Source organism: Gobio gobio, assembly GCF_949357685.1.
Source record: "Gobio gobio genome assembly, chromosome: 7".
In the NCBI taxonomy this organism is placed as follows: domain Eukaryota; kingdom Metazoa; phylum Chordata; class Actinopteri; order Cypriniformes; family Gobionidae; genus Gobio; species Gobio gobio.
Genome location: NC_137103.1, coordinates 41,741,605 through 41,762,006, shown reverse-complemented (window position 1 = coordinate 41,762,006; position 20,402 = coordinate 41,741,605). Strand labels below are relative to the sequence as shown.

General features: G+C 40.9%; 1 protein-coding gene across 1 annotated transcript in view; it reads right to left on the bottom strand.

Moving 5' to 3' along the window:
- lrp1bb (low density lipoprotein receptor-related protein 1Bb) overlaps positions 1-20,402 on the bottom strand; it is a gene marked incomplete at its 5' end in the record, with an annotated part of 359,446 nt that overhangs the window by 186,312 nt on the left and 152,732 nt on the right. The window contains 2 exons of the mRNA XM_079822148.1: positions 14,375-14,537; positions 18,044-18,301. Of these exons, the coding sequence (XP_079678274.1) occupies positions 14,375-14,537; positions 18,044-18,301 (421 nt within the window). The remainder of the gene's footprint in view (positions 1-14,374; positions 14,538-18,043; positions 18,302-20,402) is intronic.

Genomic DNA, 20,402 nt, shown 5'->3' with positions numbered 1-20,402 from the left:
TTCAGTCCTGTCACTTATTTTATTCTCGTCATTTAATTTCTGTCATTTCATATCTATAGTCAACTTGTATGCAATAACACTCAGCCTCTATACCTGTTGTTAATGTTATTTCATGTCAAGATAATATTCTAATATTATGTCTAGTACTCGTGTCTATTGTATTGTTGTAGTTTGTTTGTAACTTCATTCTTGTTTACAATAAAAAATAAATAAATAAATAAATAAAAAAAAAAACAATTTTTTTATAAGGACTCATTTTTAATATAAGGATTTTTGTCTTGCCCTGCCAAAATTTTCACTGGCCCCACCACAAAAAAAGTAATAAATACAATAAAATAAGCCCAGTATTGTTTTTGCTGTTTTTGATCCATGTAACCTTAATAAATATGACTCCAAAAACTACTAGCCTAACTAATATATATTTTAAATATTGTTAAAGACAATCCGTAATAAAATAAGAACAAATAATCAAATTACGAGCAACAGCACAAATCAATACAGAAGAACAAACATACAAAATGTAGGCTAATATAGGTCTAAACTAGATTTTCAGGTACACAAATAGTAATCAAATGTAAAATATAACTGCATAGTCTGCATTAAATTATATATCAATGCATATAAATATAGATTAACCCTTATTAAAAGTTATTCCGTCAAGAGTCGTGAGTGATTTTTTTTTCTGTCTTTTGTTATCTCAACGTTATTTTCCACTTTCCATTTTATACGGTAGGGGGCGCTATTACACATCTCCTGAACGAGAACAGCATCTCTTTATTAAAACAGGCGAAGAAGAAGTGTAGCAACGACAACGATTACAGACTGCTGATATCACTGAATTCATAGTGTGAAATATCCTAAACCATTGCTTTTGGTTCCATCTAATAATTGCTAATTCAGTTGTTTGTTGTTTCTCCTCTTTTTTGTGTACATATTCACAACAGACCTAAGTAAATGTTTAGAGATTTTTAGGTTTTAGATTTTGGTTTTAGATGTTATCACTTGTATTGCCAGAAGATAAAAACCTGGCAATCTGGGTGAACCCATGACCTTCCATCTAGCACCAGAGAAGAACCAGTGTGACATCTGCATTAGATATGACGAACCTGACAAAAACTATGAAAACCGGTTCATAATGTGTTACGTATTATTAATTATTTGGACATATAAATCCTTTTCTTTTTATATCCACAGGCTGATGACAAATGAGATAATGGCCACTTTCAATAGGAATGTAATGCAACGTCTGTCCAACGTTGGAGGTTGATGTCAATCTGGTGTTGAGTTTAGAACCCAATGTCAGATTGACGTCAACCTCCAACGTTGGACGGACGTTGCATTTTGGTTGAAAATAAAAATCGTGTTGACGCCAGAAACCAACGTCAGATTGACGTCAGAACCCAACGTCAGACTGATGTTAACATCCAACATTGGACGGACGTTGCATTTTGGTTGAAAATGAAAATCGGGTTGACGTCAGAACCGAACGTCAGACTGATGTCAACATCCAACATTGGACGGACGTTGCATTTTGGTTGAAAATGAAAATCGGGTTGATGTCAGAACACAACGTCAGATAGACGTCAACATCCAACATTGGACGGACGTTGCATTTTGGTTGAAAATGAAAATCGGGTTGACGTCAGAACCCAATGTCAGCTTGACGTCAGAACCCAACGTCAGATAGACGTCAACATCCAACGTTGGACGGACGTTGCATTTTGGTTGAAAATGAAAATCGGGTTGACGTCAGAACCCAACGTTAGATTGACGTCATAACCCAACGTCAGATTGACGTCAACATCCAACGTTGGACCGACGTCGCAATTTGGTTGAAAATGAAAATCGGGTTGACGTCAGAACCCAACGTCGATCTGATGTTGTGTTCTGACGTCAACCCGATTTTCATTTTCAACCAAAATGCAACGTCTGTCCGACGTTGGGGTCCAACGTCAATTTGACGTCATATTGACGTCCGGTGCCTGATGGGAACAAATCTCTCGGTTTACACAAAAAATATTAAGTCAAACAGTTTTCAACATTTATAAAAAAATATAGAGCTTTTTTAAGCATATAGCATATTAGAATTATTTCTGGAGGATCATAATGCTAAAAATTTTGCTTTGCCATCACATAAGTGAATTACATTTTTAAATATATTAAGATAGAGAACAAAAAAACTGTTTTTTTACTGTTTCTGCAACATATGGAACCTTGGTGAGCACAATAAACTTTATCATATAATTAATATATAATATAATAATATAATATAATGTAATATAATTAATATAATATAATATAATATAACAACATAACATAACATACATAACATAACATAACATAACATAACATAACATAACATAACATAACATAACATAACATAACATAATATAATATAATATAATATAATATAATATAATATAATATAATATAATATAATATAATATAATATAATATAATATAATACAATATAATACAATATAATACCCAGATGCAGAACCAGTCCTCTGGTTACCATAGTAGCAAAGGCACATCAGAAAGATAAGACTATTTTACAAAGGAATTCAAAGAGAGAGCTTTACTCTCACGTCATTCACTTTTAAACCCTTTTAATCCTATATATTCTATAAAGTATAAGAAATGTAAAAATGTATCCAATTTTCCTATGTCTTGATTTTCCTTGTCTATTGTTTTGCGTATGTATTAATTAAAACTCTTTTGAAGGAATGATTCAGAATTGCACACTGAACACTCAAAAAAAAGCAATTGGGTTGTTTTAACCCAGTGAATGGGTTGTTTTAACCCAGCAATTGGGTTGGTTTAACCCAGTGAATGGGTCGTTTTAACCCAGCGTTGGTTTTAAATGTTTGCTTAAAACAACCCAATCGCTGGGTTAAAACAACCCAATTGCTGGGTTAGTCCATTTTCAACCTAACTTGAGTTGTTTTTAACCCAGCATTTTTTAGAGTGTAGTAAAACAAGATCACAAGTATAGCATGTATGGTACTTATGAGCTGAAACTTTTTACATTATATTTTTCGAACTATTATATATATTAGTCATCTTGAAAGTTCTTCTCTTAGCACCCAATCTAATTTCACATGCAAAACACGCTGCTAGAAGACAAAAGATCCCTATTGGCTCACTCACTTTTCCTCATCTTCACACTCTAAAAGATCCCAATCACAAGATAACACTGATTTTAAGAAATTCTGACATGAAGATGCTGCTGAGCTAGAAGTCTTCTAAGGACCCCTATGTTTGTGCCAGTGTGCGTCCTTTTCTTTCCATTCATCAAAAGTCCTCTGGCTCCAACTGTCTCTCTCTCATCAAAATAACTTCAGCAAAGTTCAGGACACTTTTATTCAAATAGGCAAGACATGCAAGTAACAAACTTAGTCTCGTTATTTGATACATTAAGTATCCCCTCCCGTTTTTAAAGAAGGTTAGAACTAAGAAACTGATGGTTTGCTCAAGGCTGTAGATCTGCTGAATTTCAAACAATCTGGTAACTTCTTGCTTTCATGTATTCTGCTTCAGCTCTCTTTCCATGCTCAACATGTATGTTAGATCAGTTTAAGTTTAGTCTAGTTAATAAAGTCGTGTCACATGTAAAGTTGTTTTTTTCATAATGTACTGGAGCCCCTAATCATGCAGATTTTGGATCCATGCTCTGAGTAGGACTGTAAAGAAAGTTATTTCCTATACCCCGGAAATGAACATTTCTTAGAATTAATAAACAATTAAGTGAATTTTTGCTAGACATATAAGTTAGATTGTGGTATTAATTCTGCTAAATTCTGCTAAAGAATTCTGCTATCAAGTTAATTCTTACAGCTGATCTAAATATGTATATTTAATTATAACTAGTGATAATGTATTATTCATATATCTTTTGGGGTTAATTTGCTATGATAATATATTAGACTATATAACTCCTCCAAATGTATTATTCGTGTAATGGCCTTTTAACTTCTGCTAAGGTCAGTCTATAGAGAACCATTGCTGTCAGCAGGAGGATCAGTCTCTTTCTGAGCATGCCACTACCTTAGCGCTGCTGAATCTGATTTTTTAATGTCAAATATAATACCAAAATAAATGACAAAGAAGAATAAAGCTGATAAGGTACCTGCAAGTTCAGTATCTTCCTCCTGCTGCATTATATGGGAGAAAAGCACTCACACAGCAATCAATGATATTATCGTAGAGTTCAATCTGTATAGTATACATTTAACATGTACTAGGAAATATGCTACTGTTATATTTGATATATAATTGAATTTGATCTATTTTTAGTGTTTGTATTCAGCAAATTAATAAGCCTAGAGATGTCATGAGTCATAGTTTATAGAAAAGTTGTTTTTATAAATAGCTATACTCTTATTAAATGAGCAGAATAAAATATTCTCCTGCTTAGTAACAATATAGTTAATTAGGATTACATACATTGTTGACAAGAAATGTATCACCTTGCTGCCTTTATAGAATATATCATCCTCATCCAACCAGAATCTTAGCATTATTTTAATAAAAATATACATTTAATAATTAACATTGAAGTTCATCAGGTCTAAAATATCTCCCACAAGCAAAGTGGTACAAACAGTATGGTAATGAGAGGACCACCAACAGTAAGCTTAATTTAAAATAAATCCATAACTTGTGCTGTAAATTGCTAGGATTCGGTTTGTGTATTTGAGGCAAACAAACATTCTCCCCCATTGTTCACTCTACTGTGTATAATACTACCTACATCTGATTATAATAATACAAACCGATGAGACATGGATGCAGAAGATATTCTTCCAGTGAATGATATAGTTGCATTCTAATACTACATAACAATGAGCAGAGAATGATAAATCAACAATACTTTATTTGTTTGTTTGGTGGTTTTGATAACAAACTCAATAAGCCCAGACAAACCACAAAACACAATGGGAACCAATCTGACACAGTCATACATCTCATCTGCTGTTTAAGACCTTTAGACCCCGACTTTAAGTAATCACTGCAAGGTGACACAATGGTCCAACCCAAACACCGGACCGCAGGGGAATTTCATTACTGTAGAGAATACAGAACAGAAAATGTCTCCCTTTTCTTTCACCAAGACAGATTACCAAACAAGAGGGTTGGGATAGTGGATGTATTAAGATTAGAACTCAGCTCTGTTTTCATTTTGCTCTGAATCAAATTCAAGTTTCACACTCTCCACTGACTATGGTGGGAAAAAAAACCTCTCACCCTGCTTTTTCAAATTGATTTGGGGAATTTAAGTTAGACTTTGAAAAGGGAGGTTAAACCAAGTTCAGTCTTATTCCCTCTCTGGGATTTTTGTTTCAAATTAGAAAGCTACATTTTACATAAAGCCTCTCCAGATGCGTAGAAGAGGACGGAGGCTCCTTCAGGAAAGCAGGCGAGAAAATGAAAAAAAAAAGGAAACGAAAAATATATCTAAACCACAAACTAAGCACTTAGCTTTTTGTGAACTCTTTCCATAACTACTGCGCCTCATGCTGAGCCACTATCACAAACCGCCCCAATTCCTTTTGTTTTCACTCCACCGCTCCAGGCTGAAAGACCTCATGTGTTTCCGCAGCCTCCCTCACACACAAGCAGTTCCAACCTCATCTCGCCAATTACAGGAGAAGGACCAAAAAAACAGAACAGATATGTAATGTAGTAAACTGCACTTTGCTGAAGCCTGGAGGTTTAACCGCTGTGCTCCTCTCACACAATCCCGGGAGGAAACTAGCTGGATGCACTGAAGGGCATGTACAACTGTGAGAGAGCCATTCCCGTGGGTTATGTTCATGTAAACTCACCAAAAGCGTTTAAGTTGGTACAATTACATGCTCATCATAGACCATAAAAGGACACAAAAAGGCACATTTACAGTAAATGGAGGAGGAACAGTGTTGAGCTTGTTTGATAAGGGTAAAAAAGGGCCAACTTCAAGATTTTTCCTAAACCGGATTTTCTGCTTAGGGTCGGCACTGCGAGGTGAATAAGGGGATCTTTCAAAAACATATGGGAACCCAAGAGAAAAGCTAAAAACCATAAGCATATGTTGCTAAAGCTGTTTCCTACAGCATATGTACTGCACACAGAGACCTTCACAGAGTGGAACAATGCTACAAAAACAAGGCAATGCTGTATCTTGCCAAGTGTCAAAAATTGTAACTCATAAAACAGACTGAAGCAAATGTTTCAAGATGTTAATAAATGAATACCTTTATTCAGGAAGGATAACATTTTATAATATTACAATAGATTTCAAACAAATGCTGTTCTTTTGAGCATTCAATGGACACTTAACTGTCCCGTGAGTACGGTGGCCGAGAGAGCTCAACGCACTGCAACTGAAGGAAACATATGCAAACTTCTTCATCAGTTTGACAACACAAGTACTGCAAATACTCACAACAACCAAATACAGAAACGCACAGAAAATAGAATAGGGAAACATCATTTGAAATCACCAATGAAATCCAACATCAATTTTCTCATAAATGTGGTTTCTTGTGTTAAAATAGCGTTAAAAATGCTTATTTTTCAAGCTGGACCAGTCAATGGACCAGTAGTCTTTGGCTTCGCCGCAATCAAGAAGAAGATGCATAAAAGACAAAAAAACTATGTTGGTACGATTGTCGCATTTCGCCCCCTATGGCGACAGTCGCACGGAACTTTGAAATTGGCCATGAAGCAACCGTTACCATGGTAAAATTAATGATTTTAATAAATTTAATGCATGTATGAATATATCCACACAAACAAATTACTCTGAATACATCTAAAATAAAAACTCAGTAGATGTTTATAGAGCTAATCAACATAAATATTGATTTAATAAGGATAAAATAATCATTTTTGCCATAATTATTAGTAACCGCCATTTTACAAATATAGTGTTTACAGAATAATGTTAAAGTGCTAAAAAATTGGTAATTCTAACTTCGCGCTCATAGTTTTAATTAGAATATACATCACATCTGGACGGCTGGTCGCATACGGTCTAGCCGCAGAAGTTCAAATATTTCAACGCATCCAAAGCTCAAATCGGATCCGAAATGTCTGCATATGCATATGACCGGAACTCCACACAGCTCCCGTACTACTCTCCATTGGAAATGAATGACTTCCGGTCCAACAGCTGTAGTTTGTCGTGTGCAGTGGAAAGGCGGCTTTAAGGCTGCTTTCACACTTGGTTTGATTGCCTGGTCCGAACCAGAGTTTGATTGCCCCCCCCTCCCTTTTTTCACGCGGCTGGTGTATCGAATTGTTTTCAATGGGAGCGCTGAGCGCTGAAACGATGAGCATCTATTTTACGCTCAAGCGCTGAGGGCTCTGCGTTTTTTTTACTGGTTGCCAAGAGTTGAAGAATGTTCAACTTTGAGTAAAACCAAGCGGCAACCTCCCACAGTTTCTCTTAAAGCCAATACGGAAGTGACTTAAACTGCAATTCATCGACTGGCCGCTAGAGACAGGCTTCAAAAGAGAGTAGAATCTCATTGAGCTCCATGTTAAAATGCCCAACTTTACAGCAGAAAAAAAAAAACGTGTTTACAGCCTGGTACAAATTGTGGTTCCCTTTCGAAAGGGAACTCGCACTGCGTCAGCTTTTGCTACGCTATGGGGGGAACGCCTCCAGCGTGACTGGTGCCTGAAATCACAATACCAAAACGTCAATCCTATTGACCGGCGACAGCCTATGATGTCATCAAGGTGCGACCAGGAAGTATATAAGGGCGCCTTGCCAACATGACAGTATCTCTTCGTCTTCAGGGACTGTTTTGCCTGTCTTCACGTGAAACGTCTACAAGAAGGATAACAATGAAGTGTGCTGAGGCCACTTCTGCAGAAGTGTGTTTTGAATGTGTAGCTTGCGCTTTGGTTACACACACACTTTGTGTTTACTGTCTGGGAGAAGAGCATGCAACTCGGCTGGACCTCTTCTCGAGGGGAGAGGTTTCAGCATCTGGGAAAGACCACGCTCAAGCTGAGGCTGAGCGGCGTCTGAAATGCGCTTCCCAGATGGATCTGGCTCGTCGCTTGGAGACAGTTATGGTTCTTGAGGACGATCCAGATCGCGAGAGGCTCGAGCAGAGGTTGGGTGAGTCAGTTAAAGATGCTGAAGCTTTTCAAACCATCCTGTCCCATGTACGGGGAGTTGCTGGAAGTCATGGAACGCGCTGCGGGTAGACTGCAGCTGCCTTTGCGGCGCGTGAGGAGAAAGGCTGAGCGTCCAAACAGTTCGGACGATCGGTTTCTCTCCGCCCATGACCTCCCAACTCCTGGGAGTCTTCCATTCTTTCCAGATCTCCATCAGCAGATCTCGAGGGAATGGAAGAAACCATACTCAGCCCCGCATCTGTCGACAATGGCGAGCTAGATGTAGCTGATGTCGAGGGACTGCCTGGCTGGGTATTTGTCGATGCCGCTCGTGGACGAGATGTTATGTTTATCTCGCCTCTGGGCGGCCGGCGACACTGTGGCTCCCACCCTGCCGGTCTAAACGCCTGAATGGCAGGGCGTACATGTCAGTTGGTCGCGCTGCAGCGGCTTTGCTCACCACAGCTATGTTGCAGGCTGTGTTGCAGGCATACCTGCTGAGGGACCTCGATCAGGGCGGAGGGACCCCCTGAGGCGGTAGTCGAGTCGCGCCGGACCGCGGTTTTTGCTTGGAGAGACATCTGTGGTTAAACCGTTTGGACATCGGGGAGGGGGAAAAAATCCTTTCTCCCTGATGCCCCGGTTTCGCCATCTGAACTTTTTGGCACCTCCGTAGAGGCGGTGGTGGGAAAGTTCGGAGAGGCGAAGGCGCGCTTGGCGGCATTCAGGACATGCATTCCGCTGAGGTCCGGGACCGCGCCCAGGCAGTCGGGTGTCCCCGGCCCGTCCCAGTCTGAGGGCTGGAGACGGGAATAGCGAGCCAGCGTCGCCTCTCGAGCGCCCCGCCGCGGAGGACTGGGGCGCAGGGGAGGCGGGACACCCGCGACAGGAAGAGGAAGGAAGCCGGGGCTGGTAACCGGAACCAGCACAGGCAGCAGACTCCACCCCCCGAGGAGCGCGGAGATGAACGCTGCCTTTTTTCCCTTCCTCTGGTTTTTCCCCCGGGCGCTTTTACATCAGGCCGGTGGCCTATGATGAGCAGAAAATGTAAGATTCTGCCGGCTCGCCTGGCTTGTTTGGTGAAAGCGCCCCCCTCAGGATGGCGGGCGGATACTAGCCTTATGGCTGGCTGGAAGCACCGCTGGGAGCGATCGGTGAGTCCCCCTCTCTGAGGGTGAAACATTTTCAAAACTATGTTTTTCAGAACTCCTATACCTTCGCTCGCCTGAGAGGGTTTCTGGGGAAATTTGGATCGCCGCTGGATCTTCGCAGGGCCTGCAGCTCCCCGTGAGTAAGCTAAGAACGATCTTCTTTGCAACATTATGTGGTTGTGTGTGAATACCTCACTTTCTGCTAGTAGAGTCTGCTGCCTCTCCGTGCTATGTTTTCCCCCACTATGTGGGTAACTGAATCGCGCTCTTGCCCGAGGGCTTGTAGTGTAAGAGGCGAGCTGTGTTTTTCCTAGCGTAAAAGTGGGAAGTAGCTGAAGACCGGGTATGCACTAACGCACGAGCTGTAGTGAGATCTGCGCCCAGCTCTGCGGGGCTTTGGGAAAAGGGTTCTTGGGGCCTCATTGTGTAATATTAGAGGTGATAATATTTCTTTCCCGGGCCCTGAGTAGATCTAGTGCGGACTTATGTCGCACCACTTGGCCTAGGCTTTGTCAAGGATGGGGGCGTTCCCTTTTAATGAAGATGTTCGCCCCTGGCCTGTCTTTTTATTCAAGAACATGGCGTTGTTTATGCATCCTTGTTTCAGCCTCCTCTGTTACAGAGTCGTCCGGCCAAGGCCCGCCCCCTTCTCTGCGTTCTGGGGTCACGTGTAATGCAGACGAGGTGTTGCAGGAGACAGCGACTTTGCCAGTGGTCGTGGGGTGGAATTAAGCGTCTTTCGCCGGTTTGCGACTAGACTTTATCTGCTGTTTCCATCTTTCGGAGCTTGGTGGCTGCCATCTGCTGGCGGCCCCCGGCCTCTTCCTGGAGGATGGTACGGCCGGTGGATTTCACATTTCTGTGATATTGTTCCCTTGCTTTAGGTCTCTGCTCCACCTCCTTTAGGGCCCGGGTCGAGCTGAACATCGGATAATCCTTCTGTCTGTACGGTTCTGGTCGGATGCTCCCCTGAGGCCCGAGCATTGCCAATGGCTGACGCCCTCGCACTTATGGTTGGCCGCTGCATGGAAAGTAAGACAGCCGCCCCGAGGCAGGTGACGTAAGTTGTACTCCCCTCGCTTTAGAGGGTCTTTGTTTAAGCACTTTCGCTGAGTACACTGCTGTTGGCAATGTGATTAGGTCCATGTTTGTAGGCGCTGCCCGAGAGACTGCGCCGTCCTGGGGGCCCTAGGACTAGGCGAAGCAGTTGTCCCTAGCTGCCTCTGGGATGGAGCCAGCCCCAGGGCGTAGGAGCCAGCTGGTTGTTAGTAGCCAGCTTGGGCAGTCTGGGCAGTTGGACTTCAGAACAGGTAGTAGGCGTCAACTGGCCTCCCTGCAATGAAGTCTCGACGCCGTGGCCCACGAGTGGGCCCTGGAGGATCTTCTCCACTGGTGTTGACATCAGCAGTAACTTCGTCAGCTAGTCTCCTTGGGGATGAGTCCCCAGGTGTGATCTGGATTTCCAGGCTTTGTCAGCAGCAGACAACTGCCGCCAGCCCAGGCGCAGCAGCCAGCCTTCTTTAAGGCCGCCCTGAGGGGTAGGCTCCCGGTTGGGTTACCTTCGCTCAGGTGGTAGGCCCGATTGGCCTCCCTGAGGGCCTGCTGTGGTCAGCAGGCGCTGCCTGGTCTCCCCCGAGGGGGCACTACTGGCATTAAGTCCCTCGACGGCTGGTACAAGCTGCTAGTAGGCACTGGATGGCTAGCACGAGTGCTAGTAGGTAGTAGGCCACAACTGGCCTCCCTGAGTGCAGCCGCTGAGGCGGTGACCATGGAGTGCTATGAGTAGCACATTCTGGCTATGGGCGGCATGTTCTGTCATCAGGTGGAGGCCCCTCTCGGCCTCCCTGAGGAACGAGTTCCCTGGGTGGGAACGCACAACTGGCTTTACGCTGACAGCTAGTGGTCACCCGCTATCAGGCGCCGGTCTCTGGCCGTTCACGAGACCTGGAGGCGGTGCTCTTACCCTAGCACGACGAGACGTTACTGCTGCTATGCGGTCCCCACGGGAGGGGTCTTTCATAGTTTGCCTACTGCATGGTTACCTACCAGGCAGGCTTATGAGCTCCTCTCGAATGAGGGTCTACTATGAGCTTACGGCCGCTTGGCGCTGGTTAAGGGTCGTAGGCCCTTCGGGGCCTCCCTGGCATAATCAGCCTGTAAGGCCTCTGGCCTCCTAAGCACGTTTTAAAGTAGGTGCTTGGTAGATCCGAGGATCGAGCGGCTAAACTCCCCTCGCTAGCAAGGGTTATATAGCACTTCGCTGAGAGCTGCTCTCCGGGATAACCCGTCTCTGAGATCCGGCTAGTGGATGTTACTGCCTTTCTTGCAGCACCCTAGCGGGATGCCTCTTCGGAGGCGAGTACCAGAGGCTCTGTACTGTACAGACAGGGTTGACCGTATTACGTGTCCCACATTAGTCTGGGTCACCTGGTCAGGTCTCCCTGGTGGCATTCGGTGAGAACCTCCCGAATAGTGACTGGCATAGGGTTCCCTCGTAGTTCCCTTGCCACGTTCCCTTAAAGGAACCCCTTCTAAGTCGAATAGGTTGGTTCCAGGCCTTCGAGCAGGGCCTGGGAAGGACCTCATGTGTATGAAGGTTCCTTCTTGGGCGATAGCTTGGGCTATGACCGTAGGGAGCGCTGTCACTGACAGCCTAATGTGACCAGAAGGGGAGTGGTTCAGGCATCTCAGTAGAATTTGCTTGTCTTGACAGTTGTCACTGCCAGTGGGCATGCACTCCCGTCGGCATGGCGGCGTTGGTATATCGTTCCCCATAGCGTAGCAAAAGCTGACGCAGTGCGAGTTCCCTTTCGAAAGGGAACGTCTCAGGTTACGAATGTAACCATTGTTCCCTGAGAACAGGGAACGAGACACTGCGTCGCTTTGCCATGCCGCAGGGCTTGCCTGCTGAAAACAGTCCCTTCAGACGATTTGATACTGTCATGTTGGCAAGGCGCCCTTATATACTTCCTGGTCGCACCTTGATGACATCATAGGCTGTCGCCGGTCAATAGGATTGACGTTTTGGTATTGTGATTTCAGGCACCAGTCACGCTGGAGGCGTTCCCCCCATAGCGTAGCAAAAGCTGACGCAGTGTCTCGTTCCCTGTTCTCAGGGAACAATGGTTACATTCGTAACCTGAGACGTTTTGGTCTATACGGCTAATTTTGTCCTTCATGACAACTGTGAGGGGGGCGAATTTTGTTATAACTCATTAGTTTAAATTATATAAAGCCTTAAAGTTCTGCATAATTAAGGGCTTGGCCACTTTGAGTGACAGGTGGATTGCCGTTTGTCTGCTGTCTGTTAGTCATCACGTCACCTCAGCTCCAGCCACGTCCCGCCTCTTTGCCCTTTTTCAGTGATCCAGGAGTGACGCACGATGACGCGCTGCCAAGATGTCAACGGCCGACTTTGAGGCTTCAAAACTACTCTTCAGAACCCTATGGGTGACAGCACGGACACTACGTCCATATATTTTTATGAGTAAAACATTTGTCTATGAGTAAAACGCAGTGCTCATCACTCTCACTTTTTCCCCAGCTGTCCAATCACAGTGGAGGAGGGGCGGGACAAATACAACACCGGCCAACCGCCACATTCTGCTTGTACAACGTCAGCAGATGACAAGAACAAGCGTAATATCAGAAGAAAATAATTTAAAACAAGAGCCAGAGCAAATACTTGTCTTACATTGTATCGGCATTTTTATATATAAACATTACAGAACCCAACTATCTGTGAAATGAGATACTAGTAACACTTTCGCAGATATTCCGTATCATAGCAAGCAGTGTCTCAAATGAAAAAATGCTACGCTGCCAAAACGCCCTCAAGCACTCACAGCAAGGTGTTTTTTAGCAGAGAGTCTATAGTTTCAGCTGGCTAAAAATGCTTTGGTGGACACAAGGCCTAAGAGACTTTTCAACAACAAAAAAAATCTTATTGAGCCTAAACTTTTGAACAGTAGTTCATATACGTTTATTTATTGATAACATGTTGTTTTTATATAATACAATGGGTCTTTAAATTAGGTATATAACTTTCACACGATATACAAATGAAATTATGCAAATCAAGTAACACCACAAACATGGCCATAACATTAGAGTTTTTTTTTTTTTTAAGTGAACAAACATGAGTCTGGATCTTTTTAGTTATACAATGGATTTTATTCCTAAAGACCTTCTCTGTATTATACAGTCTGCAATAAAACACACTTTGGCACTAAAATGTAAGACATTAAAGTGCCGCAACTCAAGAAAATTTGTTCCTCTGTGCATTCCGTTCAAACTCTCGTGAAAGTTTTTGAAAGACCTCAGAGCGTGTTGATGATCACAGGAGAAAGAACACAGCATTTAGATTCCGAGAGATAAACGGCTGTCATTTCTTTTAAACACGCCTTCATTCAGGGTAGCCAGGATTTCGTTTTTGTCAGTCACAGCACGAAAACAAAAGGATGACAACCACACACCGAACTGAAATTGATGGCCTGGGCTCTCATTGCCGTCTTCAGTCTTACTGAACACCGGCGCTACAATTTAGGTTCACTGGGCACAAGGCGTCTCATTAAAAAACCCGGAACAGAATGCTCTGCCTGTCCTTGCACTTTCATGAATAAATGGGACAAACTCTCTCCTGAATTCCTATTCTAAGCTTGCCGGGAATATTACCACGCCGCTCCTTTTAGCAGCTAATAACTAGAATAATCATGCTGCCCTTCTCTCCTTTGAGGACTCTTTGTGTTCCTTTACTCATTTCTCCCGAAACATTTCCACAATCACCATGCTGACGTGAGGGGATCCGCCACCCCCTTGTTTCAACTGTGGCTTTGTGGTGTCAAAGCAAAGCAAAACTCATGTAAAGCAGATTTCTGCAAGGGTGTTACAGACTGTGGGAGGCTGGATAAATCATGGAATACTAATGACACTCCTGACTGCGGGAGTCGTAGCACAATCATGCAACCAGACATTGTCGAAAAGAAGAGTCAATATTTAGCTCTGGGAACAGTACAGCCAAGAAACATTCAGGAAAATGATTTCCTAAAATATTGCGATACATGTCAGATGATTTTTTTAGATCATCAAAAGCAGCATTTTCAACTCACCCCATTAGAGGATCCAGAGTGATAGCTTTAGGGTTCAACAGGTCGAGGTCTAGGACTGTAACGCAGGTATCTCCATATTGGTTGCAAACAAATATCCTGTCGTTTGCTTGATCCACAAAGTAAAGGTTTCCTGTGAGCCAGTCCAAGGCTAATTGATCGACGTCTGGAACAAAGGAAAACGTCAATTTTGTGTCAATTTACACAAAGCAAGCTAATATATACATGTGACATATCATTAATGGCATATTCTTGGCTAGTCATTGAGAATGTGTGGTATGAATGGCTAATTATTCATATTCATGAAAAACCTTATTCATGAATGTCTACATAACATAATTTCTACTTTTCCATGGTTTCAGTCGATATTCTATTGTTCAATGTTGTTAGTGCCAGTTTGAATACAGTATGTAATTCTGGTCTGCATATTTTTTATATAATATATAATACCTGTATATTATATAAAATATTATGTAAAATTAAATGTTGTATATTATATATAATATTATATAATATTAAAATAGCTTAATTTCATAGGGATTAAATACATTAACTAGCATAATAAACACAATAGTAGGAAACAAACTCTGCATAGTTTTTTTGTTTTGTTTTTTTAACTAAAATTAAAAATGTCTGCCATAGACCATGTGGGTGTTTACAAACAGTGATGATACGTTTTGTGGGCGGAGCCTACCTGATGGCAGAAAATGACAGTTGTGCAGAAGTCTAAGGAAGCCACAGAATAAGTTTATATCTCACAATTCTGACTTTTTTTCGAGCAATTCCGAGTGTATATCTCACGGTACTGAGAAGAAAATGTGGCGTCAGGCGCGACACAAGTGTTTTTTGCTAGTTTCAGCACGACCCAGATATAATTTTCACGTCCTGCACTACGTTGTTTAAATTTGTGCACTCATGGGCATGCTGGTCTGAAAACAAGACCAGCATTGTTGCATCAGGTGCATTGTTGGGGCGTTGCTATTTTGAGGCAACTGAAAACAACTGCGCCATTGCCAATTGTTATTTAAAGCAGTGGTTTTCAAACTTTTTTAAGAGCGACCCTCTTTTTTTTTCTTTCCGCGACCCATATGCTATGGGCCCCTTTAAGAGCTGCGCGCTCCCTGTTGAACTGTCTGCAATGTGCGCACTTCGCCTTGAGCACTCTCATGTATGAGGGTTATTTTCTGTTTTCTGTTGCTCAAATCAAGCTGTTGTATAGGCCTAGCGTTTGTGACGGACTGTTACGCGAGTTTCACAGGGAATAAAGTGCGAACTGTGAAATGTCCATCGCCTCCGTGTCTGCAATAACTGAAACAGATCAAGTATTAAAAAAATATAAGTAGGCTATAACTATAAGGGCAAAATGAAATAATTTAAAGAGAAACTTAAAGTAACCAGCATAGCCTAACTCTCTCATTCGAATCCAAAGGGTGTCTTTTTCGCGATGTATTTGGATGCTAAACCATTATTTATTATAGGCTTTGTACTTCACTCGCATGTCAATATTGATGGAAAAAATCATCCTCTTCACATATGCACAAATGTGCTTGGAAACACCACAGTGGAGCGGTGCTCACACTGAATGGCACGAATTGTAGGCTACTGACTATTTAAACTGAGCTGTGTAACTTTTTATATGTTAGGTTGACTATTTTATGTTGATAATGAACAGGCTGCGATGTCAAGTTTGCAACGCTGGAATATGTCGTGTCTGCGCGAACGAGCAGAGGAAACATAAAATACTCTGTCCTTTTGGTCATACAGATAATAAGAGTAGGACATCGTTCAAAATGGCAAAGTGTTTACTTACATTGTGCTATTGTAAAATAAAGAAAACAAGATGTAGTTTCTGTCGTCTGGCCGCAAGCGCAACTGGCTTTTAAAGGGAATGGGAGATGAGACCAAAACACACCCATTACTCATTAAGAGAATCGGGAAAATCCTTTTGGACCATGTGCCTGGCGCGCCAACCATTCTTCCCGTTGTTAAACTAGCAAAAGTGGATTCGGACATAAATCCTAAGTACACTCGCGCTGCGTGCTTTAGACCGTTGCGCTCAGATCGTTATAATAGGTCCCATTGTTTCTCTTCTTCCATGGATTTCATCTGTTTTCTTCCACTTGTTTCCACTTCTGCCACCACAATGTGCACGTAGCTGCAGCAACATCACTGTGACCGCTGGGTCACCATGATTTTGCCAAGTAAGACAAATTTTGTTGATCCTGGAACAACATTTACTCCTAACCCTGTCCCTACCTATAAACCTAGCCTTACCAATAAGTTATCAGAGGGAAATGATGCGGAAGCACATAACCCTGGTTGTAATCCTAAACTTGACATAAACTGTAAACTTTATGCAAGTGGTTCCAGGATCGACAAAAACGTTGTTCTAGGAACATGTACTTGGTGAAATCACGTTCACCATGACGTCTGCGCCCAAATGGTCTATTGAACATTGAACAAAACAAAAAGTGCCTCATAAAGTAAGTCATATTAGTACGAGTTGTTTATTTTTTTTCAACATCATAAACTCGGGGTCCATTAGAGGCTCTTAATGCACTGCACTAGACTTGAAATATGCTATAACTGAAATGAATGAATTCAATTAATGAACTGAAATGCTCATTTCAGTTCATGAAGAAATTAAGTCACTAAGAAATTTTTGGTTTAGAGGCTATTATTTGGATCAATATCCCGAAATGAGAACATGTTTTTATCCTCTGATTCAAGACCAATAACTAACAGACTAATTATTAAATGAGTAATAAATCATTTTCAATTTGAATCTTTTAAGGAATTTCAATGGATACATACAGCAGAAAGTACTACACAAATGTGCATAAAGCACTTCATGTAGAGATAAATAAATGATAAGCTCTGTTAGCATCCATACAGCTTTCATAGATGAGCAGTCAAGCAGAACTCAGTATAACACTGAAAGTTTTGTTCAGAATGAGAACATAAGGTCTCATGAGAAAAGGACAGTTTAATGAACTTTTATATTTCTTACTTCCCATTAGTATTTTACATACAACTCAGTGTGCCAGGACCGAGCAAAATAAGTCCCTTACAGGTAATGAATTTTAAATGAATTGGAAGGATTTGACGTTTGCTAAATTCAAACAAATATATTTATATTAATACATGAATTCTGACGTCATAGACATACAGTATTTCTCCAAAATAAGTTCAATACTGATTCTTTTCACATTATTTGGGGATAAATTAGAGCATTCTAGGAGTTCTTTCACGGACCAGTTCATAAAATTTAAGTGAATATATGAAATATATTAAAATGCATATCTTACAAATTAAATCTATATATCTATAGGTAGCATTTTAAAACAATGATTATTAATTCCATTTATATTTTCTGGAAATACCTCATATTTTGTGTGTATGTTAACATATTTAAGTTAACATATTAAGTATTTTTTTTTTAAATCTACTCTATTTCTTTGAATTTCATTACATTTTAATTCTCTGTCATTCAATTGGAAATCAAATTCTGCATCCTGTATTGATTTGGAATTTAAAAGGCTAAATACACTTTGAATGGCACACAACCATCAATTGTGGCATCTCTCTTGGTTTGAACTGAATGCATCAGTTTTGTTGCACCATAACCTCAGTGTATAACATGCAATCATGCCGTGAGATTCTGAACCATACCGTGTAGATTCTGGATCGTCTTTACTTCCTGTTCTTTAGTGAAGCCACTTGTTTTCCTCATCCTGGCACACCGGAGTTGTCCGGAGGACTCTGAGGATGTGACCCAGCATACTGATTCCTCTTTGTGGTTGAAATCCAAGCCATGAGTCCCATTTGAGTCCAGTTGTTTGAGGGTTTGTAGACGGGATCCATTTAGGGCTGTGATTATAATATTATCTGAGCCACCAATCAGCAGCGTTGCAGGGTTTTCGCCGGGCTCTGGAATAGATGGATAGGAAAATAGTGACAAGACAGCTTGAGGCCAAGGCATTTCCTGGGCATTCCATGCTTTCAATGGGGTAGGATAATAAAGACTTCTGCAGAGGGCACGCATAATTGAGAAGCATGTCTCTTAGGAAAGAAACCCATTTTCAAAATGCAGCAGTCAGTTGGACATTTCTGTTCTTCTTCAGTTTTGCTATGTATTTTGAAAGTGGGTATTATATTCACACTGTATTAGTGCTGGCAAAATGCGATAATTTTTTTCAGTTTAACGTGTTAAAAATATTTAACGCAGCATCTGTTTTTCTATCATCCTTTGGCTAGCGTTAAATTATATGATCACGCTCTTATTCATGCAAATGATTTAAACAACTTAAGCGAGACAAGACAAAAGAGAACGGCAGAACCGAGTTCTCTTTCATGCTTTTGTCATAAGAGCAGTCTTAAATGAGTTAAATGACGTCTTAAATGAACTTAAAGAGTTGTGCGAAAAAGAGAGGCAGATGACAGCGCATCAGATTCGCGTCATGTTCGGCAGCGGCAGATCTTAAAGTGACAGCAGCCTAATAAACCAGTTCCTGTTATGTCTGTCATTAATGTTAAAAAAGAACAAAGGTAACAGAGTAAATTGTAGCTTCAATAAGGATGAATCTATATTTAATTTATAATTTATGCAGTTAGGAATGGTGTTTGATAGCTTTATTAAATTTCTGTATGCAGTCGAAACTAAATTTATTCAGACACCTTCAACATTTCTCAAATTATCAGTTTATTCGCTTTAGTTTAGAAAATGGTAATAAAATATGACAAGAACTCAGAGTTAAACTGTGTCAGAACAAATTTATCTTGATGATGTCAGATAACTTTGATAGAAAGGTATGTAATGGATTACAATCAACCAATCAGCTGTCAGCTGTTAAATTTAAGTACACAATTAGATAATTCCAGTTTAGGTCAACCAATTACCAAGCAATGCTTCATTTTGTTCAGTCTGTGGTGTAAAAGGTCACATTAGCAATTAGAGAAAAAACACTTAACCAAAACATGGTCAGGACAAAGTGTCTGAATAATTTTGGTCCCAAATCTTTATCAATTTTACTGGTAGTCCACTGTATGAATAATTTTGGTGTATAATATGTCACAGTTTACTTTATTTTGCTATCCTCACTTACATAAATTAACTATAGTGTCCTGCACCCACTAGTAAAAAATTATATTAATTTTTGGTTTGACTGTCTAACAGGTAGGAAGGCCACAGGTAAATATTGGTTTATGTGAAGATGGTTTTAATTTCACTTAAATTAAAAGTAATTTTTTAAAAACCTAATAAATGTTGAAATGTTGAGATTGATAGCGTTCAATTATACTTTAATGTTGAATGTCTATCATTAATGACAAAAAATAAATAAATAGAGACATCAGTAGCTGTATTAGTATCAGTGATACTGGCCGTCATTCATAAAGAAGAAGTCTTTAAGTTGTTTCTACATTATTTTGGAGAGCAACTGTGAAATTATTAACAATATACAAATATTTACTAATATATAATGTGGATTAAAAAAATTAAAGGTAACATAAAATATGTACAATAATCCACCAAAATATCTTTTTAAAATTCTTTTGCAGTGTATTCATTTTTAAGAGTCTTATTAAACATTCACCTTTCTAATGGCTAAGTCATCCTCTGTTGGCACCTGTCAGACAGCCGGGGAAAGTAAATGTATTGAAATATATATGCATGAGCTTTTACTTACATCTAATGGAAACCTCAGTTATCCCAGTGCAACAACCTCTTTCTGCTAAATTAATATTAATGTGGGTGAGCAGTGAGTTCAGTTAAGTTTATGGGTAATGATATTCAGTTTATTCCTCATAGGAAAGCAGTCACATTGATTAAACGTGGGACAGATTCTGCATCCAGCAGCAAGGTGCGCAGCTGCCTGCTAGCTATTTCCCATCGAGCGTACAGTGGAGTAATCTTCATTTAATTTAAAACACATGTGCAAACCGATTGCAGTGCACTGCACCAATACAAGAGCACATCATCTTTTTAAGTCACAAAATGCTTTGCACAAGGCATCCTTTAAGGCCCTCACAC